Genomic DNA, 19505 nt, shown 5'->3' with positions numbered 1-19505 from the left:
GCGAATTCTCTCACAGGGGACGCGAATTTATCATCACCCAATAATAAACACAAACAAGTAGGAGAAATGTTTTGGAAAAATTGCCAAAGGGGGACATCAAAATACGAGAATTGCCAACTGGGTAACACACTTATGAAAATTTGTTAGAGAGGGACGAAATGGGGTTATCAAGTCTCTTAAAGGGGTTATCAACCCTCTAAATAGGGTTATCAAACACTCAAAATGGGGGTTATCAACCACCCTCTTTAACAATTTTTCAAAAGAGTGTCCCCCTATGGCAATTCTCGTATTTTTGGTGTCATCCATTGGCAATTCTTCCAAATGTTTTCAAAGGACTATTAAAAGAGGAGAGAGGGCTCCCGAGCGTGACTGTCAAATCTAAATATTCTCTCTCACCCTCTCTCTCTCTCTTGATTTCTGTACCTTTCCGCGGAGATTCCATTAAATCGCCGATCTGTTGACGCTACCTCGAGATTTTATCTCTTAAACGTCCTCTCTCTCTCTCTCTCTCTCTCTCTCTCTCTCTCTCTGGACTTTTCAGAAAATGTCTCAGATTTCCAAGGTACGCGAAAGAAAAAATTACCAAATAAAAACCTCATGTTTCCGTTTCAATTCTAGCTTGTATTTAGTAGTGGGTTTTTTTTCCTCTTCTATTTTTTGTTCAAGTTTTTCCTGTAACCCGAAACTGTGAGATTTGGGTTGACATAAATCTCTTCAATTTTTATTTTTTTCAATTTTATGTGGTCTCAAGATTTGTTTTTACAAATAGATTGATGTGTCTAAATTTTTGTCTGAATCAACGAAAAACAAAGAAATTTTCTTTTTCCCTTCCTTTTTTCAACTTTCCTTTCTGTTTTTCTTTCAGAGGATTTTGCTTTTTGCTTTTTATTTTGTAATTTTGAATTCTGGGAGATTTTCAGGTACTTATATAACTAGCCTTCGCTTTTCTTTCTTTCCAATTTTTTATTTTTTCCTTCTGTATGGCCTTTATTTTCCAATTCAGGAATTCCTCTGAAAACTTTCATGTACGGTCGATCATTTGCCTTTCAATTTGTCCTATTTTTCCTGTTCTTTCAGAATCAAACGTCCTTTTAAAAAATTCAATTTTTTTTTTCTTTTTTGCTTTTCCTATTTGTTTTTCTTTGCCGTTCAGTTGTACCTTTTTTTTTACGCTGATATGTGGCATTGACTGGGTTTTTGTTTTCATTATCAGAGCTTCAGATCCTGTATTTTCAGAAAAGGAAATTCCCCCTTTATTGAATTGGATCTGATTTTATATCTTTTCATAACAAAACCCCTGTTTGTAACCTGTTCCCTCTCTGTGAAAAATATGTTTTTTTTTTTGCATTTCTTTTGTTCTTTATGAGCTTTCTATTGTCTTTTTTACTGATTTCAGTTAAAGAGTTCCCCTTATAACAATCTCAGTTCCCCTTTATGTTCTTTTTTTGGGTTTTTCTTCCTTTTGACTATATAAGCAGGAATGATTTTGATTCGATTCAATTCTTCTGAAAATGTGAGGGATACCCATTAGAGAGCTCATTTTCTAATATTTAACCTTATTTTTTTCACTGTTTTGTTAATTTTCTATTTATGCAGGATTGGTTTTGATTGGATTTTGAAAATGGAGGGGAATACATTTTCAGGGCTAGGCAATGTAACGCAAATGGATAACAAGGTGTTACAGACCTTTCAAAAGAGCTTTGTTCAAGTCCAAAACATCTTAGATCAGAACAGGTTGCTGATCAATGAAATTAACCAAAACCATGAGTCAAAAATCCCTGACAATCTAAGCCGAAATGTGGGTCTGATCAGGGAGCTCAATAACAATATCAGAAGAGTTGTTGATCTCTACGCGGACCTCTCTACCTCTTTTACAAAGTCCATTGAAGTCTCATCCGAGGGGGATTCTGCGGGGACTTTGAAATCTGAAGGGAAGACCGGTCAGAAGAGAATTAGGCCAGGGTAGACCACCAATTGTTCCAATATGGTGTTCAAGTTATTATAATTGGATCCTTTGAGATTATGTAACTTTATCTGTAGATTCCACGGCTGTGGAGAAGAATTTAAGCTAGCCAGCTGTGGGAAATAATAGGTGATTTCTTTCATTGTTAATTCTATGCACAACTGTGTTATCTGATTGAAATGAAGCTTCTTTTTGTCTTTCCTTTTCCTTTGATCTTTCTCTTTGATGATGCTTTAATTAAAGATTAGTTCTACAGGTTTGCTGCAATTCAGTTCTATTGCTACTGGGTTGTGGGTGTTGAAGTATAAATGATTAGTTAACACCAACTCTATCAGCTTAAGCTTTTGGAGTAATTGGTTGTTTCACATGGTATGCTAACTCTTGACTCCGCTACTTTAATCGTATATTTTTTTAATCCTTGGCAATTGGTTCTGTTAGGTTACCAAGTGATCTGTAATCCAATACACAAATCAATTGGTTCTGTTAGGTTACCAAGTGATCGGATAATATCCCCATTGATTTTGATCTCTTTTTTGATATATGAAAATAGTAACCAATTAAATCGATATGTGGAGTCAAAAGTTCATTGACTTATCTTATTATTAATCAATGATTTCTTATATAGCTATAACTACCCTCACAAATTGCGGATACTAATTTGTTAAGAATCAATTGGATTGACCTTGTAGCATCATCGTTGGTTGGAATTTAATTATCTGCTAGATCTGGGATACAATTTGTATTAATTGTCTCACGAAGAGCCATATTAACAGCTTAAGCTTATGAGTAATTAGTTATTTCACATGGTATTAGAGCTATTGCCTTAAGGCAGGTCCTGGGTTAAAAACCTGACAAGTCATTGATATTAAAAATCCACATGTAAGTATAAATGATTAACACCAACTCTAACAGCTTAAGATTTTGGAGAAATTGGTTGTTTCACAGTGGGCATTCTCATGATTAGGGGTGGCAACGGTTCGGTTTCGGTTTGGTTCTACCGAACCAAAACCAAACTGAAATTTGAATTTTCTGTTCGGTTTCGGCTCGGTTCAGCCAATTTCGCCACCCCTTACTCATAATCATTGGAAATGGGGGGCAATTGTTTGGTTTGAAATTTGAATCGGTTTGGTTCTACCAAACCGAAACCGAAACCGAAATTTGAATCAGTTTAGTTTTTACCAAACCGAAACCGAATTTTCGGTTCGGTTTGGTTTCGGTTGGATTGCCACCCCTACTCATGATGGAGTATTGGGATTTCTTTCCCCGTCAACCTAACTTAATTTTTGATCTATAAAATAATGGTGAGATGGGTCATTTGCGCTAAAATGACAACAAAAACCAATCAAGACTGCTTTTTTTCGCATATAGATTTTACAAAGTTTCTTTGTAGTCACAAGTTCTGTTCATTTGATAATTGAGCTCTCCCCACCTTTTGTTGTCGAAAAAGGTCGAAATCTGATTTGGGTCTAACATTTTTTCAGTCTAAGAGGTGTATCATCATCATCATTATTATTCTACTTTGATTGAATTCGCCCATTCCTTGTTTGGAAATCTTCCACTCATTTTCTGTCGATGATTGATTCTTTTTTATAATTTCGTAAGGACTTTTTTGTCGCTTAATCTTTTTAAGGAGTTCTAATGTTATTTTATTAGGATTTGAAGGGACATAAGTTTCTTCAAAATCAAATAGGTCAGATTGATCTTGGAAATATGAATACTTAGGAGTCATAACTTAAGTGACGGGGCAGAAATGGCATGTTAAAGTTTGTCTTAATTCATAATGAACATCAAATTAAATCGCTTGACTTGATTGACTAAGGAGCATCTTTAAATTGTATTTAAGAAGGATTAGTGTCTTCTAATCCCCTTATTTTTCTTGATTCCCTTTCTAAAGTGACTACAGATTTCTTCTCATATACCTTCAAAATAAATGTATATACTGAAACCCTCCACCAAGAAACCAGTACTACGGACTCTCTCTCTCTCTCTCTCTCTCTCTCTCTCTCTCCATGTTAAGATCTCCTTTGCCTGTGGGGAAGGCATGCATGATGCACCTCTGTGTAAAATGCCTGTAAAGGTAGTTGTTTCCTAAGATGCCTCAGACATACACAAGAGAGCAACTAAGACGGTTTTGTGGTTCCCAATCACCCCACAAGGGCAGAATCTCATACTAGAGATGGTGAGCTTTTTGACCATTGTTTTGTACTAGCCAGATGGCAATCTCTCGTGTAGCCTTGATTGGAAAAAAATAATAATAAAGAAAAGTAGATTAGGTAGTCCAAAACAAAGCACCAGATTTCCAGAGAGAGACAGATCTCTATAAACAGTGACACCCAACATCTGGACAAGGAACCCAAAGGTTCTTTTGGAAAATGGAAATACAGAAAAGCTTATCCTTCTACTTATTACTTATGTAATAAAATGCCCTTTAGAAGCTGGTTCTCCTTTTCATGATTCCTCCACGCTTTTCTCCAAATTGATTATGTATGCATTTGCCTTTTACATGGAACAAAGTCACTGATCCTCTTTTCCGGAATCACAGCTTGATTTTCTGAACTTGGGAGAAAATCCCGAATGTCTTCCTATCTGGACTTTGAATTATACCTATGTAGGGCCTTGCCCGTATCGGATGCCACGGATCAAGTGGAATTATGTGGGTCACATCTGTGGTAGGGATATTAACCATGGTTAGGTTAACCTGAACTCATTGTTTAGGCCTTTTGTTTCTTTTCACGAGAAATTATATGGTGCCCCGGCGTCAAGTCCCGGGTGGGTGGTACGTCAAAAGTATCACCCTTGATGTTTATCTAACAGCCGCCTCTTAAAAAGTGGGCTGCTGATGGATCAAATATCAAGTGCGGTACCTCCTGCCTCGATGCCCGGGCGCCTTATAAAGACTCTCTTTTTACATCAGATATTTTTTTCTGGGTAGGGGTGTCAACATATCCACTTCGGTCACAATCCATTCAGATCCCTTATCAATTGGATGCAGGTAGTTACCTTATAGATTAGTGGTATAAGTAGTCACTAGAGAGGAGACAAACATTTGATTTACCTAGAATTTACCTTGTTGAACAATGATAAGTAGTGTTTGATTGCCAACCTCATAGAGCAGTGGGAAGGGGTGTCATTATCAAAATAGAAAGACAAGAGAGAAGGAAGAGCAAATGAGAAAAATCAAAATTTTCCAAGCCAAATTTCTCTCTTTTTTTTTGAGAAATTTGACTTCTAAAGCATAAGAAGAGGACATCGATACGAGATCACCGGGCATGCAATTATTACCTCTAAACTCCCGGGCTTTCGATGCTACAAGCATCATAAAGTTGAAGAAAAGTGCATTTTTTGCTTAGGAAATACTTGAGGATGCCAGGCATGTGGCAACCAAACGGAGAGTGCTTTCCGGATCTACTTGTTGAGTCTGTATCTAGATCCATTTTGAATCGGACTGTCCATCCGAGAGTCCTATGTCCTACTTATGTTGCACATAATTAGGACTTCGGGTTAAAAGAGAGAAGAAACTTGAGAGAGAAGAGACCATGATAAAAAAAAAATCGTGAAAATGAAATGATGTTCGACGATTATAGGAGTGTTTTTTATTGTTAACAAAATGCCCCTCATGAATAGACATAAATGAACAAATATATAAGGTTATTTTTCTACGTTGGCATCAATTATTGGGATCTAATTAAAAGCTCAATTGGATTTTGTGGCTACGTCTAGGCCATAATCTGAAATAATTTTTGACCTTAGGATATGGATCCAATAGCTGTTTTGCCCAAATCCTGGCCATTAATTTTTGGATCCTTTATATCCATCAGAACCTTTACGCACATTTTCAATTATCATTCACTCTTTGCAAACCAGCAGTTTGGCACATTAGTTCTTTCCCCATAGAAGGGTCTTTTTTCTAGTTCAAATTTTGCTCGATCTGAAAACCCACTTTGGTTGCCACTAAATAAAATTATTTTAATTTAATCATTTTTTGGTAGGTAAGTTACTTCACTTTAATCAATTTTTTGGTAGGTAAGTTATTATAATTTTATCTTTTTTTGGAAGGTAAGCTGGCGGGATTCAACCTCCAACCTCAAAGTTGAAGAACAAAGCCTTGTATTGAACCTCCGACCTCAGAGTTGAAGAATAAAGCCTTAATCAACTGACCTAGACTCTCACCCGTTATTTTAATTTAATCTTATTTACAAATGGGACATTAAGGTGTCTTTGGAAGCCATTAATCATACTATTATTAAGACTATTTTAACATCTGTAATAGTGGGTGGCTTCACGGTGTTTTACAAGATCAACAATCTTGATTTCATGTACTTGTCCCTCAAGAATCATATCTAACTTCAAAACCATTTGCTTATAAGATAATATTTGGAGGTATCCAAAAGAGAACCCGAAATCTCTCAATCCGACAATAAAAAAGATCAGTGTTTAAAAACTCCTTGACTCGACAAGGAACTCCCCCGAGTTGACTCCTTTTTGCCCCGGCCACGTTCCGTGTTGCACCACATCCGCATTCCGCGTTTTGCCCTACAGTATCTATTTTAGTTTTAATCTACCAAAAAGAAAAATAATGATAACTGAAATGTAGATGCCTAAGCACAATCCTTGTAAATATACAATGTTGTCAATGAGCCGGACTCATATCAGATCATAATGCGACCGTTAATTAACTATTGTTTTCCATCCCATTGATACTCTTATTCTACACTGATGTCAACTACGCAAGACAATCTTGCCTTGATGAAGAACAATGACCATGATCCTGTAGGGAAATCCGAAGGACAAAATCAGATGCGATCGCACGTAAAGATCTAAAAAAGAACCAATCACACGATGAACACACTGAGATTTTACCCGTTTCAGCCAAGATGCCTAGGTCAATAGGTGAGAGCACGATCTTCCACTATGAGAAAGCAAAAATTCAAAGATTAAAGCCAAAACCCGCAACCCTTCCCATGTCTTCTCCAACAAGACGGTATATAAGAGCAAGAAGAAACTCTCTCTCTCTCTCTCTCCCTCCCTCCTTTTTCTTCTTCTTCTTCTAGCCAAACTAGAAAATACTTAGCCCTAGTCATCATAGTCATGCTAGGAAGCCTAATCAAAGGGAGGGTCTCATCTTCTAAGAAACAAAACACCAAAACCCAACAGATCCAATGCACACACAGCATGTGTGCTCTGTGATTGGAACTGTTGATTTGATGGGCCATGGCAGGGCAACCCTGTGGGCCAAGTTTGATGCCAAATGGAGATCTCAATCCAAAATATTTAGGCTTACAAAAAATAGATACTTAACGACATCTTTAAAATGTTTTTTCATTATACTTGATCGAAGTTCTAGAAGCATCCGATGAGGGTGGTATCAAGCTCCCGGGCTTTTAATGGCCAATAATATTCGTGGCTTGGAGGCTTCGACTACCCAGAAACTCACTTTCTTCGTGATGATTGGTAAAAGGTTATCTTTGGGTGCAAAAGGGGCATGTAAGTGGGAATCGAGGCCGTTGATCCTACAAGACATACCAGACTGATCTTGGTCCATTCCCGAACTGACATTTCGTTCGTAAGATTAATGGGTGACAAAAATCAACAGTTTAACTTTTCTTTGACACACCTTTAACGAGGCATGATGCATCAAGGGCCTAGGATCACATATGAACACGGTTGTTTTTAGATTTGTTTCGATCTATGTTGATTTCAGTTTATGAGGAAGGTCATTTTGTTTGTGATTTTGGTATTGATTTGTTAATTCTTGCCTCGGATCGTTGGTCCACTCTGTATGGTTCTAGAAAATACATTTCAACGAATTTCAAGCGTAGTTGATCAGGGATGTTTGGGAGTTCAGTTTGTAAACCTTGCTAGCGAAACTGAGAGTGGGGCCTAAAAGGGGACCGAACAAATTGTTTCACGCCACAACATCACTAGCGATGTGAGCAAACCCTTAAGTTTAGGAAAATCATAAAAAAGTAAATTTTTCTATGACACGTGGCATATTCTCATTGTAGGTCCCTTTTTAGGTCGTACTCTAGGTCTCCATATCATTTTCCATTAATTAATCAAAGGAAAATGATATGGAGACCTAGAGCACCACCTAAAACGGGACCTGCAATGAGAATGCCATGTCTTAAAGAAAAATTTACTTTTTGGTTATTTCCCTTAACTTGAGGGATTGCTCACGTCATTAGTGATGTTGTGGCATGAAACAATTTGTTCGGTCCTCTTTTAGGTCCTACTCTCGGCTTCCCTAGCGTTACTCATCATCAAATGATGGTAATGCCTTGAATGTCTGATTACTTTGCTAAGTTAACTTTTTGATAAATTTATATTAATGCAATGTTTGTTATTTTGACAAATACTTGTAATGCAGTTTTTATCATCAATTGTTTGGTCATTTTTGCTGGGTTTCAATTGTGTGTTGGTGGCATTCTAACTGTGTTTGATTTCTCTGTTTTAGTTGTAACTTGGTGATGCTTCCTAATTGTTGGATTCAAGAAACAAGATTTTCTTTATTTGGGTGTTTTATAGTTTTTAAGGCAGCACATTTCTAATTTGTAATGTGATCACATTACTTTTAGGTTTTCATATGTTTACGAAACCTTCCTCTGCTTATGCTATGGTTTGCTTGTTTTGCTTTCTACCGAGTTGACCTTGTATCTCACCTTTTTTGTCCCAAATCTCACCAATTTTTCTTAGTTAATCCTAATTTCCCTTCTTTTTCTTCCACTTTTTTTTTTCCATATTGTCCGGTGTCTCCCATTTCTTCCGGCATAGGTTCTTCTTTTTTCCATCTTTTTCATTTTTTTCCGGTGTCTTCCATTTTTTTTGGCGTATTCTTCTGTTTCCTTCTCCTTCCTCTTCCTCTTCCACCTCAGGAAAAAAAATTAAAGAGGAAGAGGGACAAAACTATCTTGGAGGGCATTTTCTTCTAATTCTGACATGAATTCAAAATAAGCATCAGTCTGCTGTCACTCATATCAGAAATAAAACACACTGTCTGAGGTCATTTACCGAAAATTCGGAGGATTTAGGATCATCCCATCGAGAATACGCTTCGGGGCATCTACTATTTTACCCAACAAAGAATTACCATGCGACCCAACAAACAGATGAATGATTTAGATCACGCAATAACGTGGGCCCACAGTAAATTTTCTGCACATATGCCTATACGCGCGGCCGTCAACCATATAGAAAGTCAAAAATAATGCCATGGAAGTTTGAATCCCGGGATTTTGCTAACATGAGCTGGGTGCAGATTTTATGTCTCCCATAACGGACGTGGCACCACATTCAACCTACTCCCAGATATGGGATAGATAACCCTATCCTCGATCAGTGCCTCACCAACCAATAGAGAAGCAGCCACGTCAGACATTGGAGATGACATGGCATCTGAAACCCATTCCCTACCTCTCATCCCAACTTCATCATCTCTCCATCTAAGCTTCTCCCCTTCTCCTCACAACAACACTACAAACCAAATCCTCACTCTTCCAAATTCTCTCTTAAAGTCTCCAAACTAAACAGTAAGAGAAACAAATGGCCTCTACTTCAGCTGTAGCCATGGCTTTGCCGTTAACTTGGGCTGGTCACAAAAGGCCAATGAGCTCAAATTCCTTCTTCAACCCAATGAAGCTCTCACCAAAGGTAATGAGCCCAGAATCCAAATTCAATGGCGGGCGGTTCCAAGTCTCTGCTTCGATGAAGGAAAAGGCGGTCACTGGGTTAACGGCTATTGCCTTAACAGCTGCTATGGTGATTCCAGATGTTGCCGACGCAGCTCAGCCCGGAATTTCACCTTCTCTCAAGAATTTCTTACTCAGCATTGTCGCGGGCGGAGTTGTTCTCACCGTTATTATTGGTGCCGTTATTGGTGTATCCAATTTTGACCCAGTTAAACGGACTTGAAAAGGAGAGATTGAATATGATTGTTTTTTTTTTTTTTAATGTTTGGTAAATTTGTGTTCTATGTTTATGTTGGTGAGTTGTAATTCTGTTTTGCTGTAATTTGGTGGGAAATATGTCAACTGTAATGAAGAACACTATTTCAGTGTAATGGGTGTTCTTGGAATGATTCTGACGATGGGTTCTTTTCCCTTTTTTGCATTTCTTTAATCCCGGAAGATGCAACATCAATAATTCAATCAGAAAAGATGGGCCACTCACATGTCATTACATATCAGATCTCTATGCTCGGATCCCATCAGAACTCCAAAGTTAAGTGTGTTAGGGTGAGAGTAGTACTAGGATGGGTGACCTCCTAAGAAGTTTCATACCTGTCCCTTTTATTGTTCCAAAAAAAAAAAAAATTGTGAGGTCTCTCAAATGGATGGCAATGTCAGCTTGCATACTGCTATTCAATTTATTCCAAGTCCTCTGCTTGTTGGAATTTTGGCTCGTAGATGTCGTTGTGGGACTGGAAATCCGTGATTCTAGAAATGGGAGAGAGATGAACAATCTATTTGGTTCCATCAAATGTGTAACCTAATATTACTAATTCTGCAAAATACTTTTGCCGATCCAAATAGAAGAACATTTTGTAACGGCATGGAAATGTGGCAAGATCATTCCTGATGATGATATTGTTATACTTCTTCGTGTCTATCTGCTGCGAGGTTTTGATGCCTTGAAATTCCTAAACCAGTAACAGGGTTTCCTTCTTGGCCCTCATCATATCCACCTGGAGAAAACTCAAACAAAAGAGAGACCTAGAGCTTATGATAATAGAGAGCAACTAGTATAATTTCAGAAAGCAAAGAACAAAAAAAAATGGATTGCTGTGCCTCTGAGCATATCCAACTATTTGATCAATGACAAAGCTCCACCAAAGAGTTTTAAATTCAAATAATTGGCCTAAATAGGGCTGGCATCTGATCTTCCATACATTATTGCTTAGATAAGCCAGACAAAATTAGCATCTCCAGCTTAAGTGAAGTAAATCGTTTTCCATCTGGTGTGAGTGAAACAAATCAAATTCTCAATTACTTTATCTCTAGTTCCCACGAAATCCCAGAAGATGCTGAACAAACCATTCTAATTTCAATCTCAAAGCTGTCTAAAACCAGCAAAAATCCTGAATAAAGCCTTCGTGGCAGTGTTCATGTACATATGGCAGGTAGAAAATAAAACCTGGAAGAAGGTATTTCTTGTTGGGTATACATGTGTATGGTATAACCCTATTATTTGTTCTAATATATGCCCAATAGGTAATGGATCAGGTGTAGTGGGCCCATATGGGCTGGAGCCCATTAACCTCTTATAACCCTAGTGTATCTATATAGATAGGGGCTTGAGGCAAAAAACTTGGTATTCCAAACTAGATACCTTGGGTGTAATGCTTCAAGCAACCTCTTGCTTGACCTAATTCCTCTAACATTTCTGATCCAGAAATACTGTACCATGAGTCTTCAGCTGATGATCTATATAGATAGGGTTGCTCCTGGAATTTCCCTTCACTACATCACCAAGTTTGGTTGCCCCTGAAGTTAGAGGGAATTTAACCAAGTAGAACTCACCCCTAGAAGCTAGCCATGAGAGGGAGGGTGCCCATTCCCTTATAACCCATCTCCATCCATTCCACTTATCCTATGTGGGACTATATGCTTTTGCGTGGAACCCCAACACTTGTTCCCTCAAAACAAGAAAATGCAAAATCATTTCTCGGCTATGATCCGGCCGTCTCAACACATTGAAAGAATGCTATCAACATCATAAAAAGAAAACGAAAAAAGAAAAATAGAAAGAAGAAAATTGTAAATCTTTTATTTATGTCTTCTCTAGTCATTTTTTTTTGTAACAGAAGAAAATGTCATATTGTATAAAAGAAGTAAAGAATCCCAACTCCAATAAGCTTTCTAGTGATTGATTTTTTTCAGTAACTTTTAACTACTTTCTGTTTTTCAGTTGCGAACTCTTCACTCTCCATACAATAATCATCCAATCTCACTCTTCTGCACGGTGGGCCCTTCCATGTCCATGCAGGAATCTTGCATTTTCCTCCGTATAAACATGGGTCTCATTCAACAACCTGCAACAATACAAACACAAGATAAGGATTTTGCATCTAATCACCATGAACACAAATAATGCTAATGATATTTCCACCCCCTATTATTTGTTTTCTCTTGGAAATGACTGCATTTTCACTAACTTTTGTTTGATCTTTCCTAAAAATGATGTCACTTTCAAGAGAAGACCAACAAAAGGGGTGGAAGTCAAGAGTCCCTTTGGATGGAAATAATATGGATCAATTACTGTTGCATGCTAGAGAGTTGAAAAAATAACGAGAAAATGTTGAGTTTTGAAAAAACACTAACAAATGCTACTTTATTAAAAGAAATGTTGCTAGGGATATAGATTTCTAGTTCTTTATTTTTGCCTTTTTCTCTTGATTTGAGTGGAAAGTCAAACAATAGGAAGCGGGTTGCATTTGAAAATTTTACTGCCGACAACCACTGGAGAAGAATAGTAAGCTCTTAATCATTAATGTAAAAAAAAAAAAAACAAGGATTCCGGTAAGCACCCAAAGGATTCCGGATTCCGGTAAGCACCCAAACCGGAATTGGCAATACCAGAACTATTTACCAATTTCAGATTCAACCAAAAAATCTCGATTTTTTAGATTATATAATATTTTCCTGAAATTTTGGACCAAATTTGGTATTAAGTAAAATATTATTTTTTAATGGTGTATCGGCCGAAATTTCGTCACACAGTGAACCAAAAAGGAAAATGATAAATGCGCCCCTTTTCATCACTTGGGACACCCAGCTACATTACATCTATCACTGCAAAGGGACTGATGTACTTCACATTTGAAGGGATGAAGTGACCTGATTGCCACATAGAATGCTTTTGGGTGTAAAGACTGAGTGATGAAAAGGGGCGCATTTATCATTTCCCACAAAAAATAATGAAGATAATCTTTTCAGCCCCTTTTATGTGTCTTATCTCGGTAATGACTCATTTCCACTCCCTTTTGTTTGACCTTTCCTAAGATGTCATTTTCAAGAAAAGATAAACAAAAAGGGTGGAAATCTCATTTTCCCAAACCTAAGCTAAAAGGGAAGTGATATGTTTGCCCCCTTTTCTTCCCCGCCCCCCCCCCACCCCCCCCCCCCCCCCCGCGCGGCGAGTTAGCATTGATGTACCCGAATTGGATGATCCTGGAACGTTGATCAATAAAGCATCTTTTTGAGCCCTCTAAGAGATGCTACACCATTGGTTGTTGTCAAAATTGATATGTATACAGATCAGGTGTCCATGTGATAGAGGATCAGAATAATGTAGATTGTCTCATGGGAATCCACCAAATCAATGAATAAATTTATTTAAGCCTTAGATTATAGCCTTGCACATATTTTTGGCATGAAATGTCTTGTGGGCAATTAATTGTACAATACAGAGAGGTATGCATGCGAGATATAGTGAGTTGAGATGGTATGTACCCTAAGGCCCTGTTTGTTTTGGATTTTGAGATTCGATTGAGAGTCTGAAATGAATGATTGAACTCAAAATTAGTAATTCCGAGTCCAATAATCAGTTTTGGACTCGGTTCTCAAAATCCAAAACAAACAGGGCGTAAGAGAGTCTACAACTGTAATGATGTATGTTTTAAGGTGAAGACTTACGATTGATACACGCTCTTATTCATGGTAGTTGAGGAGATGAATGAATCGCCATTCAAATAGAGCAGTTCGCCTTCGATTCTTTCCTCGATCCTTCCATCTACTAGCTTGGCGTTGAGATCAAACGGTTGATCAGAGGCCTTGAGATACAATGAATATTATAAACACAAGCAAAGAAAGCAATCAGAAATATTAGCTCTAGTCTTTGTCAAATAAAACCTAATTCAATCTTTATTAAGATGAAATTACCTACCATGACCCATCCCCATGTATCTGCAAAGGATGGCACATGAGCAGTGTATGCTTGCACATCTACACTCCATCATTCATGATACATCATGAGCAAAAAGAAATACTTAAAGTGTTAGAATATATCAGATCAGATCCAGCAAGATCTGACCATTGGTTCATTGGGGTGTTAGATAAGGTGTTTGATCAGGGCAATCAGCTGTCCACCAGAGTACAATGCTTCGTGTTTTGTGGTTAGGGCAAGGTCCGATCAACCCACTCAGATACCATGTAAAGGAATGATTTTCAACTAACCATGGTTGCCTTACGAGTGTTTATATAGAACACTGAAAGGATCTGAAAGGAATAGACAGAAAGAAAATTATTCATGACATAATATGAATATACTCACACTTAAAGACATGTTTTAGGGTGTTGTAAATGGATGAGAAGATCTCCTTGTGAGTAAGAACGCCTGCAGGTCCAGCCTATATTCACAAACTCAACGTATATATATGTTTGTTATTATTGTATGTACAAAATTGAGAAAAAACAATAGAAATTCAAAGAAGCAGAGATTAAGTGATATAGAATGCAAAGTTACGTTCCCCACCTGAGTGACAAAGATGCCCTTGTTATTGAGCTTGGGCTTGAGCACTTGCTCGTAGAAGGATTTTGTGTAGAGTTGATAGCAAGGTCCTCCTTCCATTGGGTCTGCTAAGTCTCCCACTATCACATCAAACTTCTCCTCCCTTTCTTCTAACTCAATCCTTAATCAGCATTTCGTTAACAAATCAATTGTTTGTAATAATTCAAGAAAAAGTAAGATAAAATACATGACTGAGTTAAGAGTATTATGACTTCTAAAGGGTAAGTAGCATTAGAGAGACAAAAGTATCTCAATTCCCATGTAAGAAAAACCCAAATCTTTCATTTTATCATGATTATATTATAGATGTCGTATTTAATAAAGTTTCCTTTAACAAACCTTGTAAATGCATACTTCTTCATAGCTTTTAAAATGTCTTATACAAGTGAATTTCTCATAACTATTAAATACCTTATGGATATAAATTACTTTGTAGCTATTAAATACTTTAAATTTCTATGCTTTGGCTCTATTTCTATATCATAAAAATTTCAAATGAAAGCTAAACTGAAGGGTGCCCTAGTAGAAATCCAGCCGCAAGGGTGCCCCGTTGGATATAAGTCACCAACTACACTAGCAGTGGCACTAAAAAATGTAAATTTGAAGGAATGGGGGTGCCCTTTCAGCTGGGTTTTTGCAAGGGTTGTAAATTTGGTGCCTATGAATTAATAGCACAATGCATGATTTTTTTTCTAATAATAGCAAATGCACATAACTCATGTATTAATAACAGGGTTGCTAGGAAAACAGGATCCGTGCTGGAAAAAAAAAAAAAAAAAGAAGCCACGGGACCTCTATCGCATAGAACAAAAAGGAGGCGTGTATCCCGACAATTGCAGAAATCACCAAATCGTTCCGCGATAATCACCCCTTCTTTATTTCCAGCACGGGATCCCGTTTTAGAAGTGTTTTCCTATTAATAATGTGGGTTAAGTTTGATGCCTCTTAATTGACAATACAAGACATGAAATGTAATTGGGTTTTGTTAACGAGTGCCCCTCCCCGGGGGACTCATTAAGCTGCATTGGGAACATAAATCATGTATTAATTTGGGTTAATGATGCCTCTTAATTAATAACATAATGATGGATTCTTCCAATAATAGAAAATGCATGTACATAACTCATGTATTAATAAATTAATAACACAATCCATGCACATTATTATGTCAGCTTTAGCATTAATTTCCCTTCTACATAATGAGTAAAAGAAGAAAAAAGGGCATATTCTTCCTAATTAGGCAAGTAACCACATCACTTTGACCCATACATAGAACAGTAAAATTATATCAAAGATGGCTGTACCCGAGAAAGGAAAGCAAAAGAAAAGGGAAGTGATATGGCCGCCCCTTTTTCTTTCCCGGACACCCCTCTCTAGTTTATTTATAAAGATTCCTTTTACCATACGAGGGGGTGGACCAGGGAAGAAAAGGGGTCGAATATTTCATTTCCAAAGAAAAAAGGGCGTGAAAAGACCAAAATGAACCAAAGAGCTTCGAAAGAAAAAGATATTTTGGGACAGGGCGCTGATAAATTCGCACCCCCGGTGGGCCGGTAGTATGATTCGCACCACTGTTTCAGGTTAACTGTGGTGCGAATCAACCTACAGGGGTGCGAATTTATCGTCTCCCTTTGGGAAAATATCGCGAGTTTTGGGCATGGTTTGAAATTTCGGTTTCGGAATATATTTTGTACCTAGCCGAAACCGAAATTTCAGCTGAAATCCCAAAATTTCGGTCGAAATTGGTTTAAGACGGTCCAAATGTTGGGTTTTTGGCCGAAATTTGGGTAATTTCGGCAAAAATTTTGTAAAGGAATAAAAATTAATATTTTATGAAATTTCGCCGAAGTTATCCGAAATTTTGTACGTTTCAGTTATTTCAGATTTCGGTCGTTTCGGTGTTGACCGAAATCCGAATTCGGTCCGAAATTTCGGATTTCGGTCGAAATTTCAAACCATGGTTTTGGGACTCACTTGGCATCTTTGATAACAAGGTCAAGTTTTTCGTGGTAGAACGCCTCCTGGTTGGCCGTCAGATAAGTTCGGCAGAAATCGACGACCTCCTGTATTGCCACATGGTAGAATCTAGGGTTACGCAGTATGTGTGGGGAAAAAAGAGCTGAAGAAACTCTATTCACAAAGTACCCTTTTAAATAGGGAGATGATTTTTTCGCCCCCCTGTAGGATAATACGCCCAACTTAAGGGTGTCAATTTTGGCTCGGGCTCAGAAGCTCGCTCGAGCTCGGCTCGAATCCTTAACGAGCCGCCGAGCCGGCTGGCCAGGCTCGTTTAGCTTAACGAGCCGAGCCCGAGTTAGGCCAGGCTCGGCTCAGCTCGTTAAGGCTCGTTAAGAATTTAATATATTTAAATATATATTATATATTAATATATACACTAAAATGGTTGTCCAGGGGAGGCAAAATATGTCACTTCTTTTTTGGAACCCCATTTGTTACTTGGATCACCCCCCGTAGTGTAAATAGAGTAGTCAAATTACACTAGATAGGGCTATCCAGGGAAGATGAGGGGTGTGAATTTTATAACCCGAGCTCGATAAGGCTCGCGAGCCTAGTTCGAGCTCCAGCCGAGCTTTTGAGCTTAACGAGCCGAGCCGAGTGGCTCGGATTGTTTACACCCCTAGCCCAACTTTCAGCGAGAATTGTATGTAGACTTTTACGCTTTTTGACGTCAAATCACGTTAACAGGGGCGTGCATTATCCTACAGGGAGGGCGAAAAAATCATGGCAATTTAAATAACATAAAAACCAGCAGAAACTAGGGGCGATTTCAAGGGTATTTGCTTCTATACTTTTTTGTGACAAGAAAGCCACGATGAAACTTTACAAGGGTATTTTAGTCATTTTTTAAAAAAAAAAAAAAAAAAAAACTGTCTCTCTCTTTTTTCTAAAAGTTTTGGCACCTGATCAATGTCGCACATGACTACTTTCTCAATATTTTTGTGCTTGAGTACTTCTCTTGCAGCCGATCCTTCGCCCCCTCCCATTATAAACACCGTTTTAGGACTGCAAAAAAGGAAAAATAAAAAATTTATAAAAAAACATATAGTATTTAAAATGATTAAACACCCAGAAGAGAAATTCCATTCATAAAAACTTGCTTGGGATGACATAAAAGAGGTGGATGAATTAAGCATTCATGATAAATAAACTCATCCATTTCCGCACTCTGCATCTTCCCATCAATCACCAACACCTACAATCATGCATCAGAAAGAACATCACAAATTCACAGTATCAAAAAATCAAATAAATCGTTTTCATGTTCAAACAAACAAAACAAAAAAGAAAGAAAGAAAGAAGGAACAAAGAACAAGACCCACCTTCCCAAAATGCTTCGTATCCAAAAGGGCTATCTCCTGAAACTCACTAGTCCCTCTGTGCAAAACACTGATTAAAAAAGAATAAGAAGAAGAAAAGAAAAGAACCCCAGTTAGATCAATCATCAATACATGACTTGTCATTTAATTTTAAACAAACCCAACTGAGAACTGGTCCAAAAAAAGTAACATGCAGACCAATCCAATTTACCTGTTGAGAGAAAAGGACCATTTGAGATCATCATCGAGGTCTTCCTCATACCAAGAACATTTGTTTCGACTTTCCTTTGAATAAAGATCATCTTCACAGTCAGTGAATCCATTTCCATGGAAAACCTCAGCAGCTTCTCCCATACCTATGAAGAAAAAAAAAAAACTGGACAAGAAGGGAAGAAAGAAGAAGTTAAGGAAAGATGGGAGGAGAGTGAGTGAGGGATTGTTGAGCTCGAATGAGTGGTTTTATAGTAAGTTTGGGAGATAAAAATATAGGGTGAGAGGGGAGCTAAAAACAAGAAAAGGAGATAAAATCGGGGAATAAGAGCACGCGAGGCGAATGGGGGATTTTGCATGAGGAGGGATAGTGGAAATATAGGAACGGTCGAGCAAGGCGTGATCTATTGTGGGGACCACCATTTAACCACGCGTTACAATGCTTGCGTGGAGGAATGGTTCGTGCCCACGTGGCTTTTGATATGGGTTTGGTGTGATGTGGGGACCACTTTTCTGGGAGTGAGCCATTATGGTCGAACCCACGCCACTTGGCAAGGGCAGCTGGTGGGGCGTCAGAAGGGTCCGCCAAATTTAGAGGAGAAAAGCGAGTGGGGGTGGATAGAAAAGAGGAAATGATAGATAATATTTGGCCAAGTTTAGCGGTGGGACCCGCAAGTGGACTAGTACCTGTCGAGCGTGGGAAATCCACTTAGATTTGTGGAGTGTCCACCTACACCCTCCTCCATCATCGTGCGAGCATGTCTTTGCGTGCTGATGTTTTCATTGATGATGAAATTACCCTACTCTCCCTACTCTAAATTTAAATGACCTCCTCATCCTTTCTGCCCGCAGTGAGTTGAAATTACTAACCCCTTTCTATTACCTATATTAAGGTCAACTACTGTCAATTCTCATTGGAAAGCTTGTGGGTTGAGATTGTATGTCAATCCCATTCATTGGCTGGCTAGCTTCTGGATGAGGTTGCATACGAGCTTCCAATCTAACTGAATTTTTCATTTACACTGTAATTGGAAGTTCGCACACAAACTACACGAAAAACCAACCTCTCAAATCAACCCTAGTCTCTTTGAAAGAACAGCCCTCACTCTCTTAATTAGGCGATGATACATTAGCCCCTTTTTTTTTCTTTTCTTTTTCTTTATACGTGGGACAGCCCCCTCTAGTGTATTTATAACTTGGGACGAATATATCACTGCCTGAGTAAAAAAAAGATAAGCTTGTTCCCGTCGCAGCAGCAGGGAGGAGGTGATTCCAAGGGAGGAGGAGAAGAGAAAATTACAGTCGATAGCCCCGAAATCTTACTTTGCGTTTTCTTACCAAAAAAATCCCCTTTCGGAATACACCATTTGAGTTAGAAGATCATAACCATTCTCCAATTGGGTCCCACTATAAATGTCGTGATAAACCCAAAAATTTGACTCATCACATGATCCTAGCCATCCAATCTGTGCTCTTTAGATAAAATAAAA

General features: G+C 38.1%; 3 protein-coding genes across 3 annotated transcripts; 2 read left to right on the top strand and 1 right to left on the bottom strand.

The window, feature by feature from the left end:
• Positions 1 to 396: 396 nt before the first annotated feature.
• LOC143876825 (protein ELF4-LIKE 4-like) lies at positions 397 to 2170 on the top strand. Its single transcript, XM_077378520.1, has 2 exons — positions 397 to 562; positions 1597 to 2170. The coding sequence occupies exon 2, from the start codon at positions 1622 to 1624 to the stop codon at positions 1964 to 1966; it is 345 nt and encodes a 114-aa protein (XP_077234635.1). The 5' UTR covers positions 397 to 562; positions 1597 to 1621; the 3' UTR covers positions 1967 to 2170.
• A 7221-nt stretch (positions 2171 to 9391) lies between these two features.
• LOC143877899 (uncharacterized) lies at positions 9392 to 10019 on the top strand. The gene has a single exon (XM_077380207.1). It carries the CDS (start codon positions 9503 to 9505, stop codon positions 9869 to 9871), a length of 369 nt encoding a protein of 122 aa, XP_077236322.1. The 5' UTR covers positions 9392 to 9502; the 3' UTR covers positions 9872 to 10019.
• Positions 10020 to 11699: 1680 nt separating this feature from the next.
• ACL5 (S-adenosyl-L-methionine-dependent methyltransferases superfamily protein) lies at positions 11700 to 18331 on the bottom strand. The gene is made up of 10 exons (XM_077380206.1): positions 18017 to 18331; positions 17809 to 17875; positions 17587 to 17681; positions 17389 to 17491; positions 16442 to 16530; positions 14432 to 14588; positions 14231 to 14306; positions 13844 to 13902; positions 13594 to 13730; positions 11700 to 11990 (listed from the first exon to the last, which is right to left on the bottom strand). The coding sequence occupies exons 1-10, from the start codon at positions 18157 to 18159 to the stop codon at positions 11906 to 11908; spliced, it is 1011 nt and encodes a 336-aa protein (XP_077236321.1). The 5' UTR covers positions 18160 to 18331; the 3' UTR covers positions 11700 to 11905.
• Positions 18332 to 19505: the final 1174 nt, after the last annotated feature.

The sequence above is a fragment of the Tasmannia lanceolata genome, unplaced genomic scaffold, assembly GCF_043159265.1.
Source record: "Tasmannia lanceolata isolate RefF3 unplaced genomic scaffold, GAP_Taslan_0.1 ptg000005l, whole genome shotgun sequence".
Lineage (NCBI taxonomy): Eukaryota > Viridiplantae > Streptophyta > Magnoliopsida > Canellales > Winteraceae > Tasmannia > Tasmannia lanceolata.
This window is presented reverse-complemented; position numbering and strand designations above follow the sequence as displayed.

Bases quoted from the DNA above. Each gene is read 5' to 3' on its own strand.
- LOC143876825 (XM_077378520.1), top strand. From the start codon at position 1,622: ATGGAGGGGAATACATTTTCAGGGCTAGGCAATGTAACGCAAATGGAT.
- LOC143877899 (XM_077380207.1), top strand. From the start codon at position 9,503: ATGGCCTCTACTTCAGCTGTAGCCATGGCTTTGCCGTTAACTTGGGCT.
- ACL5 (XM_077380206.1), bottom strand. From the start codon at position 18,159: ATGGGAGAAGCTGCTGAGGTTTTCCATGGAAATGGATTCACTGACTGT. The intron at 14,589-16,441 runs GTGAGTCCCAAA...ATGCTGATTAAG, and splicing joins CTTGTTATCAAAGATGCCAA to GATTGAGTTAGAAGAAAGGG. The intron at 13,903-14,230 runs GTGAGTATATTC...GATGGAGTGTAG, and splicing joins CCTAAAACATGTCTTTAAGT to ATGTGCAAGCATACACTGCT.